The sequence below is a fragment of the Sphaeroforma arctica genome (genome assembly GCF_001186125.1).
Source record: "Sphaeroforma arctica JP610 unplaced genomic scaffold supercont1.13, whole genome shotgun sequence".
In the NCBI taxonomy this organism is placed as follows: Eukaryota; class Ichthyosporea; order Ichthyophonida; genus Sphaeroforma; species Sphaeroforma arctica.
The window spans coordinates 217,963-234,069 of record NW_014040545.1 but is presented as its reverse complement, the minus strand read 5'-3'; the positions used below and the strand labels follow the sequence as shown (position 1 = coordinate 234,069).

At 44.8% G+C, this 16,107-nt stretch overlaps 5 protein-coding genes across 5 annotated transcripts; all 5 read left to right on the top strand.

Moving 5' to 3' along the window:
* Positions 1–5,273: 5,273 nt before the first annotated feature.
* Positions 5,274–5,759, top strand: SARC_00446 (hypothetical protein; the record flags this gene model as incomplete). Its single annotated transcript, XM_014305891.1, has 1 exon — positions 5,274–5,759. The coding sequence occupies one exon, from the start codon at positions 5,274–5,276 to the stop codon at positions 5,757–5,759; it is 486 nt and encodes a 161-aa protein (XP_014161366.1).
* Positions 5,760–6,941: 1,182 nt separating this feature from the next.
* On the top strand, positions 6,942–7,304 carry SARC_00445 (hypothetical protein; the record flags this gene model as incomplete). Its single annotated transcript, XM_014305890.1, has 1 exon — positions 6,942–7,304. The coding sequence occupies one exon, from the start codon at positions 6,942–6,944 to the stop codon at positions 7,302–7,304; it is 363 nt and encodes a 120-aa protein (XP_014161365.1).
* A 1,197-nt stretch (positions 7,305–8,501) lies between these two features.
* SARC_00444 (hypothetical protein) lies at positions 8,502–9,550 on the top strand (the record flags this gene model as incomplete). The annotated part of the gene is made up of 2 exons (XM_014305889.1): positions 8,502–9,349; positions 9,391–9,550. The coding sequence occupies 2 exons, from the start codon at positions 8,502–8,504 to the stop codon at positions 9,548–9,550; spliced, it is 1,008 nt and encodes a 335-aa protein (XP_014161364.1).
* A 622-nt stretch (positions 9,551–10,172) lies between these two features.
* On the top strand, positions 10,173–11,106 carry SARC_00443 (hypothetical protein; the record flags this gene model as incomplete). Its single annotated transcript, XM_014305888.1, has 2 exons — positions 10,173–10,883; positions 11,083–11,106. The coding sequence occupies 2 exons, from the start codon at positions 10,173–10,175 to the stop codon at positions 11,104–11,106; spliced, it is 735 nt and encodes a 244-aa protein (XP_014161363.1).
* Positions 11,107–15,013: 3,907 nt separating this feature from the next.
* On the top strand, positions 15,014–15,730 carry SARC_00442 (hypothetical protein). The gene has a single exon (XM_014305887.1). It carries the CDS (start codon positions 15,067–15,069, stop codon positions 15,457–15,459), a length of 393 nt encoding a protein of 130 aa, XP_014161362.1. The 5' UTR covers positions 15,014–15,066; the 3' UTR covers positions 15,460–15,730.
* Positions 15,731–16,107: the final 377 nt, after the last annotated feature.

Genomic DNA, 16,107 nt, shown 5'->3' with positions numbered 1-16,107 from the left:
ACTACCCAAGCCGTAAAGTTAAGATGTCACAGAAGTACGACATTATAGTCGGAATGAGCGATTTACTCACTCTGGGTATAACCGTAACTGGTCTACCAAATAACATAGATCCATTAAAGGATCAATCAGACGATAACTGTCTGAACCCATATAAGCCCCCGTCAGACACAGTCAAGGCATTAATACCTGACTTTGCGAACAAAATCATGGATCTGATTCTAGTTAATAAGAAGATATAGATCACAGATTGGGCAAAATTCCGTTTTAACGACCGGTATGTCAGCCTTGACTTAACCGAGGTGGACTTTACTCAGTTAAAGTGTCCCTCAAGGAACTATGTATCCTGGAGACACGAGGCTGTGGTAAAAGTACAAGTTGAGAAACGGCTAGCAGATGGAGTGATAGAAACTAACTATCAACAGACGCCAGTTAGCTTGGCACTGCTAGCCGTAGACCAACATAACTCTGACGGATCGTTTAAGAAGTCAGAGTATGTTTAGATATGAGTCCAATAAATAAATTATTGCCGACTCATAGCTTTCACTTATTAACGAGCTACTGCGAAGGATGGAAAGTGCTACAGTATTTATAACTATAGACCTTACACAAGGATACCATCAAATGCAGGTATATGAACCACATCGTAAATACTTTAGTTTTACGTGGAAAGGTAAACAATACAGGCTCAGAGGTGCACCTTTCGGGTTACACTCTTTACCAGCATTCTTCCAACAAGTAATGGAGGAAATGTTTGCAGACATGCCTAACGTGCAAGTCTACATAGATGACATAGTCATCTTTTCCAAAACTATGGGCGAACACACAGCATTAGTCAGACGAGTCCTTAAGAGACTCAACGAGCAAAACTTCAAGATTAACGAGATGAAATGCCACTTCGCCATGAGCGAAATACAGCTCTTAGGCTACCGTATATCTGGGGAAGGTATTAAAATCGACCCCGGTAAGGTAGAAACCTTTTGGGTTACACTCTTTACCAGCATTCTTCCAACAAGTAATGGAGGAAATGTTTGCAGACATGCCTAACGTGCAAGTCTACATAGATGACATAGTCATCTTTTCCAAAACTATGGGCGAACACACCGCATTAGTCAGACGAGTCCTTAAGAAACTCAACGAGCAAAACTTCAAGATTAACGAGATGAAATGCCACTTCGCCATGAGCGAAATACAGCTCTTAGGCTACCGTATATCTGGGGAAGGTATTAAAATCGACCCCGGTAAGGTAGAACACCTGTTAGATTGGCGAACACCAACTACAGAAAGAGATGTTAACAGCATGTGTGGGTTTGTAAACTTCTTTTCAGATGGAGTACCACACTTGGCTGATTACCTTAAACCTTTTGGACACATAAGATATCATAATGGCAAGCTAGGAGACTTGTGGACTAAAGAGTGTGATGACGCATTTAAAGCGCTCAAACACGCAGTCCAGCAAGCCCATGTTGTACAAGGACCAGTCGACGGCGTGCCGTTTGAAATAGCAACGGACGCCTCCGACTTAGCCTTAGGAGGAGTAGTATATCGGGTTATAGATAACAAACCTAGATATATGCAATTCTTTAGTTGAGCAATGAATGCTTCACAGTTGAATTACCCAACTGTTAAACAAGAGCTATTAGCCGTAGTGGCAGCTCTAACACACTTCCGAGATTACTTATACGGAACAGCATTTACGCTGATGCGTGATCAGAAATCTCTTCAATATATGAAAGAGATGAAACCCGACTCACAATTACTGAGTCGCTGGCATGATACAATATCAACGTTTCATTTTGATATAAAACATCTGCCAGGAATACATAACCATTTACCGGATATGTTATCACGCTTCGTACCGGACTTTAATAAATCCGTACGTGAGTTACTAGCCACTGACTGGAAATGTAATCCCAGGTGGTTTGAACTGGCTCAAAAGATATTAGGGCCACATACCATAGATATGTTTGCTGCACATCATAATGCACAACTATCGCATTACAGGACTTTAAATCATACTTTGGGAGACGCCTTTCAAATAGACCTCTCTAAACATAATGCGTGGGCTAACCCACCATGGCATTTAATTGCCCAGCTATTAAATTATGTTCATATACATAAAGCTACCATCACGTTGTGTTGCCCATTACGGAGTAAAGATCCATGGCTCAATAAATTAATAAGCATGATACAATGCGAGCCAATATATTTAGATGCTAACCCACCATGGTAGTTAATTGCCCAGCTATTAAATTATGTTCATATACATAAAGCTACCATCACGTTGTGTTACCCAATACGGAGTAAAGATCCATGGCTCAATAAATTAATAAGCATGATACAATGCGAGCCAATATATTTAGATAGGGAAGTAGATACTTTCCTATATAAGGGTACCCGAGCCGTCCAGAAGACGCCCTGGAGACTATAATATGTCGTATATGTCCCATTGGAACATCCAAATGGGCCCCTTCTGAGACCTTCCTTAACAAGGTCAAAGAATCAGAGATTCCACTTTTTACCCAACTGAACGTGAAGCAGTTCAAAGGCAACACATCACTTGAAGTCTGTGCACAAGAAATACAATCTACTAGTGAAATTACTGTTAAGAAGCGTCAGTCTCTAGCTAGGACTCTGTTTAATAACATAAAGTCCAAACCCGATGTCTTTCAAACCCTATTTTTAAAGGGATTAATGAAAGATGATCCTGAAGCGTATACACATAAGTCAGGTGTATCTAACGCACATGAGCGCACTTATGACACTCATGCGAAAGCAGGACAGGAGTCTGGAAACACTACAGACTTAGAGACCACATAAGTGGATTCTCAACACCCTAACTTTTTTCTGGAAGAGCAGAATGATAAAAACATTCTTGCTTGGCTGACGCAAAACCATGAGCTGAAGCACCAGAACGTAGTAGACGCACTTAAAGATGCTAAGCGAAATGGGATCGTGCACCCTAAGCTGGCAACTTTAGTTGACAGAGTATATCAGTCATGTACAGACTGTGATCTCAATCAGATCAAGCGCTATGGGTTCGCACCGCTTAAGAGTGTGACTGAAGATGTTCTATGGCGCAGGGTCATCATTGATCTGGTTGACCTGCCCACGTCCGAGCACACAGGCGACCGTTACGTATGCCACTTCTTTGATGTGGCGTCACGGTTTAACTTGCTTTATCCATTAAAGGATAAGAATACGCAGACCGTGGCATAATTATGTTGCCAAGTCTTTGCTGACCACAGGTGGCCAGGTATTATATGCACTGATAACGGTAGTGAGTTCTGCGATGACGTAATGGAATCGCTAGTACTCGTATCAGGCATATGCCATAAGAGAGGTGTGCCATATAAGCCGCAAACACAAGGCGCGAATGAAACGCGCCATAGAAAACTTAAGTTTTTCTTGCGTACTGCATTAACGGATGATGCAGATGAATGGCCGTACCACCTTAAGTGGGTACAAACACAGATGAACGAGTGTGCTGATCCGGTTACAGGAACTACACCCGCTCACTATTTTCGTGGCAGATATAGTGAGTTACAAATCCCCTTTAACAAGGGCGAGCCTGATCACCATGAGTTACCATGTTTAGAGAAGGTACAACGTATTTATAACGTTGTATATCCTTGCTTGCGAGAAATACGCAATATAGCCTTATTAAAAAGGCAAAAGCGTTGGAACACTACCAAGAAGATAGCAGAGTATCAGGTTGGTGACAGAGTTAACATCAGTCAACGTAATTCCGATGCTACTGTATTAACATCTAAATGGATAGGTCCATATATAATCTCTGTAGCAGACACTAAAAGTGGAACGTACGCGGTAAACAACCCCGATGGTTCTAGTGCGCCTAATATAGGCACAAGTCGTATTCCGACTACAGAGATTATACTCGCAAGAAGACATGACTCTAATGCCCCTCTTGATAGTTCTGAATTTAAAGACAATATATGGAGAACGGATAATGGAGGCTATACATACTATCGCACACGCTTTATAAACGGTACAATAGCTGAGTTGACTTCAGATGCTTTCGATAATTAAGACTATTTAAAAGCCTTTAATCGAAAATGGCGAAAATGCCTGCATAATTCACAAGCTGAAAAAGATAGCATGTTTCCATCGTTTGAAGGCACGGAAGTTAAAACTTACCCGCCCACAGCATTTATCCCGAGCTTTAATGCTCATCCTTCATATGTACGTAAGACACTGAAGCGTAAGAAACGTCCAGTCGGCCACCACGGACCTACTGGACCTAAGCCCAAAACTCACAGGGTAACCGAGAACGCTTAACTTCTCCGCCTGAGAAACAATAACTATATGTTATACTACTTAATGTTTTCGACCAGTTCTTCCTTTCTCGCTTTTTGACCCATACTCAGCTTGAGTGAGCAACTTGCTTCTCACGGGTCTCAAAGCTGGGTGGGGGCTGTGTAATAGCCGGGCCTCCACATTAGACTCTATGTTATAAACGCACTCTTAAGCAGTACGTAAATTATAAACGTACTCTTAATAGTACAAGGAACTTAAATTTTCCTAAATGGTTTTTAATGATTTTATTAATTAATACCTATTCCATTTTACATATAAGATATTTGGACAAGGCCATTAAAAGGCCTCAGAAAAATACCAAACATAAGAGTTGGTCTAGTTCTATTAACATAACTATATTTACTTTCCAACTTTATTTATATCTGAACACTTCGGTAGCGAGATGGCTCAACCGAATATAGGTTTCTAGGGACTATTAACGTTACCTAGTTGATCCTCCGATCAGCCAACCAGATGTGCCAGTCTGATGAAGGCTAAGTCGGTAATTCTTGATAAGTGGCAAGTTATTGGTTAAGACAATAACTAAGGACATCAAGAGTTAAAAAAAAATCTTCTAAAGATAGGATTTTATGAGTCTCTCGGATTCGCCCCGATGAAAAATATCGTAGTTTTTAATAGAGCGACAACGAAACACTAAATAAAATCCCTTCGGCGGAAACAGTACTGAGAGGATTTTATATAGGCAATGTCTCAGCCTCACAATCCCTCAAAGTATTGCTGCTTTCACGAGGCATACCTAACTTTACTAAAAGTTTCATTTCATTTATTTACTTTGATATTTTCACGATACTTAGAATTTACCCACGCGTTTATTTACTCTACGGCGTTAATATCGCCTTAATAGACCGAATCTTACAGCGGTGGTGATTCTAGATGTTTATATTACTATATCTAACCACATGTGTCCGTTTACTACTGATACTATATTATTTGATGTCATGGCACCATTCTGCTTGGGAAAGAGGCGATTCTTAGTTTCTTATCCCAGCAAGATCGATTACAGATTGGGACCGCACCAGCGATCCTCCTGTTTTTCGTTTAGCGTCGAGTACGATCGACGCGGAGACCATATTCAATATGGAAACTATGCCCTTCCAGGAGGAGGACATCAAGGGCAACGATTTTTTTTCTTGCACCCGGACGCTATGGCCAAGGGCATTGGGGTCAGTGAACAAGAGTTGAAGAGAATGAAAGCACACTGGCGCAAGTGTGCATATCGGAAAGATCAAGACCACGCGTTCTCCAAGGGTCCTGGTTTCCGGATTCCTACGAGGCCTGATGCCATCCCGTCTAGGAGCATTTACAAGTATAGGGATCCGCTTCGGAAGGGAGTGGAGAGCAGGAAGCTGGCCAAGGAACTAGAACGGGGCATCACCCGGAAATGGTCCATCCCGGATCACTCCAACATGCCCAGCGAAGAATAGTTGCGGACACATATATGTAACGCTCACCAGACTACCATCACGGACAACGCCAATGGATTTAACCAATTCACGATAGATGAGCGTGACCGGTATAATACGAAGTTTGTTGCCAGCGACGGTCAGGTTTACGAGCGTGTTGGCGCGGGATTCGAGTTGTCCGGGGTTCCAGCTGTAAAAATAGCGGGTTCCAAATAGTAGTTGCACAGTTAACGTATTTTATAAACGTACTAACGCATTAACGGTTATTCTTATAGTACTGGAATACGTTTAGCGCATTGGACATGAACAAGAATTGAGATATTTAAGATTCTGAACATGTGATAGTACTCAGTAGAGTATGAGACTCTACTGTGGACAATTAGGCGGGTTTCCAAATATAGATTGGTTTTTTTTCCCACTGAAATTAGAATTGTACTTAACATAGGAATGATACAAATCTGACACCTGGAAATGACACTTTGGGAATCTCTAATTAATGGGAGTACCATGAGAGAGGGTCTCAGGCATGAATTGGTTGTTGGCACAAACCTATGGTATAATTCGATAATTATCTCAGAGCAAGATAATCCACTGAGAAAAGGACAGGATCAGAGTTGTTAGAATCTAGGACAACCTGGTTTTGATTCCTCCTAGTCAGCCAACTAGATGTGCCGTCTATGCCTTAAATGGGATGGAGAGCTAGGTACCAAGTGATGGGGTTTAGGTGCAGATGTATACTGCGCCTGCTTGATGTTTTGATTTTAATTTTTTAATTTTCTTGGGTTGGACTTAGCGATATTTTATTGGTTATTTTGAGTAGGTAATTGTTTCGAGGCGTGAAATGCAAAATATGCGTCCAATGAAATGATATCTAGTCTTAGCAACTAAAACATAAATAAATCTAGACCGAAGTAGTGAGTGATTAGAGCGGAGCATATAGACAATAGTCTCAGTCTAAAATCCCCTAATCTTTTGCTCACTACCAAGGGCTGAAGCTAAACTTATTGTTAACATTTTGCATTTTAACGTTTTAACGTATTTTCTTTTTAACGTAAACGTCTTGATATCGTATAGTCAGCCTAGAGGAGACCGACTTTTACACAGCACAGTATACCCAGCGGAGCGAGCATAATTTTAGGTCCGTGCTGTGCAAGGCTTTACGTGTTTTGTCGATGAGGTTTTACGACGAGCACCAATAAGGAGATGGAGGATCAGTTGAGGGCATCGTCAGGTGGCCGGCCGGATATGGGAAATTCAGCGCAGCGTTCTATCACAGGTAGTTTTGGTGATTCTGGGAGTAGTGGTGTTCTTCAGGAGGAGGAAGGGATACCCAGTGTTCGTCGAGAGTTGCCGCGGATGACGGATGTCCTATCGGCTGGGGGGACTGGCGAGGCCGAGAGGTTGACGCTGAGAGAGTACGAGGCTGACCTATGGCACTGGAAGTCGCTCTGGCATAAGGTTCGAGCAGCGATTGAGTCGGGGACCACATTCCAAGGCTGTTCTATGGCCACCTTTGGTACGACGGATTCGTCACTATTACGGATGAGCGAATGCAGGGCATCGTGAGCCTGGGCTTGCCGAAGAATAAGGACGAGCCACTCACCATTATATGTATGATGGCTAGGTGGAGTTGCTTTACCCCTGGGCTGAGTGGTACTCTTGTGCCCCTCACGAATCAGACGAAGGATGGTGTCAAGTTTAATATGGATTACGAGTGTGTCATTGTGTATGATCGGTGCATGTGGCTAGTTACTAATGGCATATATCTGTACAGTCCGGAGCCGCAGGAGGAAATCCATGGCTACCCTGATATCAGTGAGTACGCTGTAGGGGTTGAAGTGTTGGTGCAGAGGGCGCCTGCGGTCGTTCTACAGATGGGGAAAGATATTGCGGCTGGGCGGCTGAGATGGCTCGTCAGAAGCGGGCCAAGAAGGATCCGTCTCACGCGTATGCCAGGGCAAAGGTAGCGTGGGGCCAGGCGTAGGATAAACTGGTGGAGTATTTGGAGCGGGAAGGGGACCCGCTAACCGAGCAGTTACATCGCTGGAAGACGAAAACGGAGCGCAAGAAGAAGGGTAAGGATTTAGCGAAAAAAACTGTTAGAGGAACATCTGGCTATGGCACCTGCCCTTCCCGGTTGGGGCCGGAAGTTGTTGATCGAGCGCTGCAACCAGTGGAGCGTCGGGTCACGATTGGTTGGCCGTTGGAGTTGCCTGAGCCTGCGGATGCTTTGCCTATGCCAGGATATCGTTTTCGAGGGGTTGCCTGTAGCGGGGGTCGTACGGCTTACTCGCCAGAGGAAGGTCCAACGCATGAACCCGCGTTGGGTGGCAAGGGCTAAGGGGCGGTGGCCTAGACTGGAGATGGACGGTTTTGTGCGCTGCTGGCTGATGCACCAATCATAGTTCCGCCACAACACGACCCGTTTTTTTTGGGGGGGGAAATGGCCAACCCCTGGGTCCGCCGTTATGGGGATGTTCTCTCATCGGTCTGCTTACTAGCGATTGCCATGTGCCGCTCCAATATTTGCCGCGGGCGTTTTGGAGACGATTTGGGGTGGCGTCCAAGCCGTATGAGGCCCGGAATTTGATGGGGCCGACGTTACCATGTCTGGCGGTAATCACCCGGGCACAGGCTCGGGCGTCGGCTGCGTCGGAGGCGGATTCCACTGATGGTGACTGCTTGCGTCAGCATCTTCGAGCGAGCCAGGAGAATGAGTAACAGCGTCGTATGGAGTCGACGGCCGAGAGTTTTGCCCCCATTATGGCCGGTCGGGAGCCGACGGATGCCAAACCGCGGGAAGAATCTGGGGATGACGGTGAAGGAGAGTTGATGCAGCCGGCGGATATGGGTCTGGAGCTAGTTGTCGAGGAGTCCCCGGTGATAGTGGATGCCGACCGGTCTCAGGTAAGTGCTGACAGTGTGGAACCTTGTATATTGGGTAGTTCTCTATCGGGGCCGGGGGAAACCACGTTGGGGGGGCATGTGTCTCAGGGTTTGGTGGACAGTGTCCCGCCCGAGGGTACTCTGGTTTGTTCTGGGCCAGGTTCTGCGGTCGACAGTGGCTTAGGCGCGGTGCAATCTGGACAACATGATACGACGGCCAGGACAGGGCCGGCCCTCAGGGGTAATCTGTTGCGTGACGATAGTTGTTGGTACAAGGGGTCCAGCCATACCGAGGCCAACATGGAGCCTGTCGTCGAGGGCATTCCATGGTTGCTGTCTGAGGAAGCAGTGAGCCCTGCATGCGGTGACGTGGCTGTCGAGGACAGCATGTCCCAGGGACGTGGTTTGGGGACGGACTCTTCGGGGATGGTACCTGAAGAGGGGTCGGATGGTCTGGGAGATCCACTCGGTGTATCGAAAGAACGCCTGTCAGACCAGTGTTGGCAGCAGCGGATGGCACAGCGCGAGGCAGAGGAGTTAGTACCAGGTGGCATGGATGATGGGGTTGAAGTGCCAGAGGCTTTCGTGGATGCTCAGGAGTGGTCCGAGCAACTATTGATGGCTTTACAGCAATTCCAGCTGTTTCAGCAGCGTCACGACGAGCCGGTCGCTGACGCTTCTATGGATTCCAAGGATGTAGAACGGTTGTCTCACACTGGGTTGAGGTATGAACCACAGATCAATCGGCGTTTACGGTTTCGGACAGGGTGGAGGATGATAGACCAGCAGTGTCGGTTTTGTTCAAACGGGTCGAGGTGCCTCGTCCAAAACGGCCGCCTCTACGTTTGTTGCCAGGAGTTTTGGACGAGCTTGTTAAGTTGAGACCTGGTAGCGTGGGGTTCGAGTACAGCCACGCACCGTGCTAAGTGCGGTCTGATTGATACATTATCGATACATGTGTGCACGTCCGGAGAGACTCCGAGGCCTGTTCCAAGAAAAGTTGGGGTGGATTTTCCCGAAAGGCTTGTTAGCGGATATTGTTGACACGTGCACAGTATGTATCGCTCGCCGTGGTGCTTCGGTGGGTTTACGGCAAGGGTTGCTGTGTCAACCGCCTCGTGCGAAGGCGTTTGGAGTGTAGTGGCACTTGGACTAATAATACCATGCGCCGAGTCCGGATGGGTATAATTTCATTTTGTTAGGTGTATGTCGAATGTCTCGCATGGCGGTGGGCCGTCCGATGAGGCGTCATGAACATACGTATGAGGAAGCAAAGCGGTTTGTTGAACAGCAAATTACACCATGGGGTTGGCCCAGACAACTCATCATTAATGAGAACAGTTCACGTCCTGGTGTTCAGAGCGCAATATCCGGGTTCATCCGGTCCAGAAAGGCCGCCACCAGGGCAATGGGCTAGTTGATGGTTGTCACGGTTTTTGCCCAAAGGGCGGGAAGCCTCCTGGCCGGATGCGGTAGCCGATTTCATCTCGGCATACAACTCGACTTGGTCGTCTACTACAGGCATGGCGCCGTATACTCTGGCCACAAATGGTCGGGTGTTTTCTCATCTCGCTGATGCGGAGCTGGTGGATTGTTGCGGACCGATCTGGGCGAACAGATTTGGACGAGAAGGCATGGGATATGGGCGATAAAGCCCAGTTGGCACAGGCACGGGCTGCTAATAAGTGGCGAGTTGACGTGCCCGTGTTCAATATGGGACGGGTAGTTATGTTCCGTCCCGCGAGAACCCCGCACAAATCCCAGGCAGATTGCGTAGGTCCGGTGGATGAGGTCGCATTAGATCCGCCGGTGTACCATAACGTGCGCATGAGGGTTAGTGGCAAGTTATATAGTGTCCACATTACTGACATGAGAGCCTATCGCATACCCATTGTTGAGCCAGAGCGGGGAAAAGCACATCGTTGCCTATCAGGCACGGTGTACACCAACTGGCTGATGTATGAGAGCCCGTTCAAGGACGCGGGTGACCAGGAGCGGCAGGGGATAGTTCGTGCTTTTAGCACCAGTGCCGAAGCAGCTTCCTGGCAGAATGGTGTCAACACGTATTGGCATCGGTGGGTGGCACTCACGCATACCCATCAGCATCAGCGTACGGAGTCCTTGCAGGAGAGAGATCCGGAGCTGGTGGCTCAGCATATTGGTGCGCGGTTTGTACCTGCTTGGCGTAGCGCAATTTTCAGTATCGCAGAAAGAAATTGCTACAGTGGGGAGTTCGCAAGGAGAATCGTGTTCGCCAGGGTTAGTGAGCTGTCTGTACTGTCATTTGATATTTTACATCCCCATACTGTCTGTACGACCGCACTCGTTTCAGCGGTAAGGATACGATAGCCGAGCTTGAACGAGTCTGTCAACCGATATATGAACAATATGGATTATAGGCATGCGTTCACGGGATTGTAACCTGCTTTATTCATTATACTATAACGTTTGAGTCCAGTCTGTCAGCTCTAAGGAACGCTGATGCGACAGCATCCCGTTCCTGGGGGGATGTAAGGTCCGACAGTACTAGAGTTCGGTATTGGTGTAGTACCGAACCGACGGAGATCAGTACTCCGTTGATTGACAGCTGATATAAGTGGTAGAGAGTGATTGACAGGTTGGAGGAGCAGAGGTTGTGGGAGAGGTGTGTTAGAGGATGGGATACATTGGTGGACCTCTCCGTAGGTAGGTGTCGTTGTAGACCTGGAGGAGTGTTGTGCTAGATAGTTGACCGTACCGGGAGACAATAAGGATGTGGATGGCCGCGAGGTGTTCAAGGGGAAGAACCGAGGGTGAACCAGTGTCCGAGGATGTCCAGGGGAGGGTCAACAATGGCGAGGATTCTTCGACGAGAAGGATACTTAGGAAGCAACACACATTTGTGCCCGATCATTCAACTAGTAAACTCGGAGGCACAACCAATAAACTGAATGTTAACTATCATTCCTTGTGTGTTGACCTCTACAGCTGACGGTATCCTATGACTCACACGAAGGCCGAAATATACATCTGGCATTCACAAAAAAACAAACAAAAACGAGATAATAATATGCATCAGGAATCAAGTTTGTGACTTTTGAACTAATTATTTTTTTAAATTAATTCAGGAGCACGTATCCACATACTGTTGGTAACAAATACATAGTTGTCACTGTCACATCGCTTTGTCTGAATACGGTACGTCCTGATACATGTTTCAAGGTAGTCGCCAACAATATTAGTTGTCTTGATTGTCGTATGAATGGAGATAGTGTTGCTGGACGTATTCGGCTGGGAAGGATTTATATCGGACGAATCGTTTAGATCAGCTTTTGTTTGTGTCCTGGAAGTACTTATCACCAGTGTACGAACACTTGCATTCCGATTCAAATCAATTCTAGTCGCTGAAGTCGTAGAGAGAGAAGTACTCACTGAAACACCTGTAGTAGCAATAAAACAATAAAACCATCGGGTGTGTGTGTGTGTGGGAGGGGGGGGGGGGGGGGCAGGGGGGAAAGATGATTTCCTTCTTCATTTATTTCATTGCGACTACTAACATTTGTGTGCGTAGTCTGTTGATGTTCGTCTGTCGGACCATTACCTCCATCGATAAGGCCCGAATAGCAACCGCATATATATCCCCGGACCCTGCTCCATCGATGTAGTTGAAGAAGAGGGTACGCTGCCCATTGCTTCTTGGGCTAGTTGAATCACAGCTTTCGTGCCAAATAAGGTGAGCTGACTGGAGGCGAGTGTGTGTGGCGTAAAATTTAGAAATTCGACTTTCAATCAGCACCGGTATTTGTACCACCTCATTTCTTCTTCACATTTTTATTTTTCGTACTCTTCGCTGGTTGTTTGCTAGATTTAAACAACATTGTGAAAAGAATAGATATGTGCATCCATCTGACTGGAGGCGAGTGTGTGTGGCGTATAATTTAGAAATTCGACTTTCAATCAGCACCGGTATTAGTACCACCTCATTTCTTCTTCACATTTTATTTTTCGTACTCTTCGCTAGTTGTTTGCTAGATTTAAACAACATTGTGAAAAGCATAGATATTTGCATCCATCTGACAATAAGTAGGCAGCATTTGTAACAATTATAAGTTTGGCATGCCTAGCATACCATCACGCCATCGATGCGGTTGAGATTACGAATGTCGTACCTTGTCGTTACTGACCCTAACTGGTGATCTTGAGAATTCTTCTCTAAATATCAGTATAGGCATATATATCCATCGACGACAGCAAGTAAGCAATGCTACATATGCAAGTTTGGCTTACCTCACCATCGATGGACGCGGTTGAGATTACGAAAGAGGTACTTTGTTGTTTCTAGACCCCAGCTATTTATCAAGATAAAGACACCAGATTTAGACAAGAGTTTTGTATTTCAAGATATCAGCATATGCATACATATCCATCAGTGGCAGTATGAAAGCAATGCTACATATGCAAGTTTGTCGTTCCCAGCATGTGATGCGCACAGTTGAGATAACGAAAAAGGTACTTTGTCTTTCCACTGGCCCCAGCTGTTTGTTTAAACTAAGACAAACGTTACATTGCTCTCAATATCAGTATACACTTACTAATACATTTATGTAGACACAAAGGCAAACTATCGGTGCACCACACAGTAAGAAGGTTGAATGTCGTCTTTAAATACTGGGACTACTGAGGTACAAGCTTGAAAATACCCTATTTTTGTATTGACCAGTGTACGACAACATTAGTATATCCCGCTCTTGTATTCAAGATATCCCAAGTATCCCTTTTTGTTCGGAAACGATATTATTAGGATTATAAAATTTGGAAATACAATGATTTCCAGAACAATGTCATCTTTGGATCTTTTGGCGAATCGATCAAAATCAAAATAATATGCCCACTACGACAGTAAACAAACTTACCGGCATACTATTCCAAATTTTGGGCTAGAAACATGCAGACTCGAAGTAGACAGTCATAGCTTATATAATACAAAATACTCTATTTGGATGGGGGGGGTGTATCTATCTACCTGCACTGCCCGTACGTTCAATAAGAGGTATTTTTCGATCTTTAACTACTCCTCAAAAGACAATAGGTATTGAAAGTTTAACAATACTGTCGTGCGACAGTCATTTGTTCCTGGATAGAAGTGATCAATACCACCCCTGAATAAGAATATTCTCAACACATTGCCCCGTGCAAGAACAAGATCTATCTAGCCTGCAGGTCAAACCAAAGTTCTTAACCGAAGGTCTCTTTATTGTTTTCCTTATTCCAGGAAATATAACCGCTTCCTTTCGGTTCAGATATTGCATTGTCTGTAACAGATTTATGTTCACCTCGAAATGACCAAATATGTGGTACATATAATGTGATGAATAGCGAAGTCGCTTTCCGAGAAGAAATGTTCTAATCACCGACATCAGCATGTCAGTTGTACAGAGGAAAATGCCATTATCCCAATGTGACGCAATGTTATGTACCAACAGAAAGGTTGTACTGCACAAACCCACTTTAAAGTGCTCCACACCAGCAATCTGGTTATACAGCTGAAAATAGTAACTGGAAGTAATTTGATATGCAATCTTGTACTGCGCAAATCTAATCACTTTGTCTTCTACACAGCAGCATTTACACCTTGCAAAGTTCAAATGAAGGCAATGTACCGCAGCTTACATGCCCATTTCGCTGTGTATTATTTCGAGTACTATTCGAGTATTCGTACCTTGCAGATGTATATGCTATTGTATAGAATGAACCGACATTAATTACAAAAGTGCTATGCGACGCTGCTTTGAATTCTATATACTGGCAGTACGTTATATCGATAAAATTTTGATTGAGAACTGACTGTGTTTGCGAACAATAACGAAATGCGGATCAACACGGTTTAGTATAGCTTTCATCGTTTTTGATAAAGTACGGTTTAAAAGTAATGATAGTAATTTTGACTTGTTGATCCCAACGATTTGTCTACATTAAATTACCATATTGGAATCTGTATCTTAGTGCATTCTGACATCAAACCTAGCGCTTTTACTCGATGCATTTTCTTGATCTAAAGTGCTAATTAGGGGTTTAGGGTTAAGGTTTACTAACTGCGCGCATAAAATGAAATGAAATATTTTTTTATGTTCTTGTTGTATAAGTTGCGATACTCAGCTCCAGAGTAATCGAACATAATATTTTTCGATAACATTTTTCCGTCAAGATAGGATGAGTGGGCCAAAAGTAAACAGGTCAAAACGTGATCGTAGTGAACAAATGGTGAAAGGTAGAACTGCGTTCGAAGTGATCGGGGAGATTTGTAAGCAAATAAATTTCTTCTTCTGGCTGGTATCAATTTATGTTTAGTCAATAAATTCAGTCCGTCAAGCTCCTGAAGACTTTTAGAATCGATAACGAACTTGTAAATACGCAAGGGTCCCGCGGGTTAAAACAAAGAGACTACAGAAGTTAACGGATTATAATGACCTGTTCTCATATTGCCCATTGGGCCATCGGTCATCGGCCAGCCCGAGAGTACGTGGACCATCTGCCAGCCCGAGAGTACGCAACAGAGAAAGTGATATATAGGTCTTTTTCTAGAAAGATGGTAACGATTCAGACTAGGGTGGGAGCGCCACACTTCTCGAAGGTAAATCGTGAGGGAGGCTTGTCATTTGGAAATACTGCTTTGAAGAAGAGCCAGACAGGAGTTGTATCCGCCAATTCGCCTAGACATTTTTCCGGCAGCTGGCGACCCGTCATTTGTGACATGAATGCTTCAGAACCTGATGGGCGGGCTGTTGATTTTGGTATTGGAGGGGATGGTCGTGTTTTAGGGGACGGTTTTGTGGATTTAGCTACTTTGGAACGGTAGCTGGCAACTTCAATGTCACGTGGCTCATTGGTGCGCAAGCGTTTTGCCGGTGTAGTGTTCACAGTGGCATAATTTGTTGGTTGTTGAGGTGAGCTCACACCAAATTGAAATGTAGTAGTATGATTGTCGTGTGGCGGTCTACTGAGGAGGGATTCGAGGTCCACAGTTTTCTCTTGGTGACCTCGGCACTGGTGACCTCGGCTTAGCTGAAAAGACGTTTCGGATTCCAAAATTTAAAATCAGAAGGTCCGTGATGAAAAATAAAAAAGGGGAAGTGAAAATTAAACAAGGGGAAGTATGTCTGCACAATGATTCTCATACTGATCGTATGAGATTTTCCCCTAGCCAATCCAAGTGGTTGAACATTAGTACAGACACCCTCAGTATATGACTGATGGTGAGATCATAAAAAATTTTATTCTTAAAAGACACATCTACACATTGCTTATAGTCTCCTACCCTACACGCTATCACAAAGTAGTATCAATCTAAAGCCTGCTACTTTCTGCAGAGTTGCACATCGACCAGTTCAAAGCGGCTGTGATATAGGTGTTTTGAACTGGCTTATCAGATACCAGCATCCGACCATTCCCGTTCAGTACAGACACAGTATGATACAGCACATATTTTAGTAAGTTATAGATAAAA

Coding starts and splice junctions, on each gene's coding strand:
- SARC_00442 (XM_014305887.1), top strand. CDS start 15,067: ATGACCTGTTCTCATATTGCCCATTGGGCCATCGGTCATCGGCCAGCC.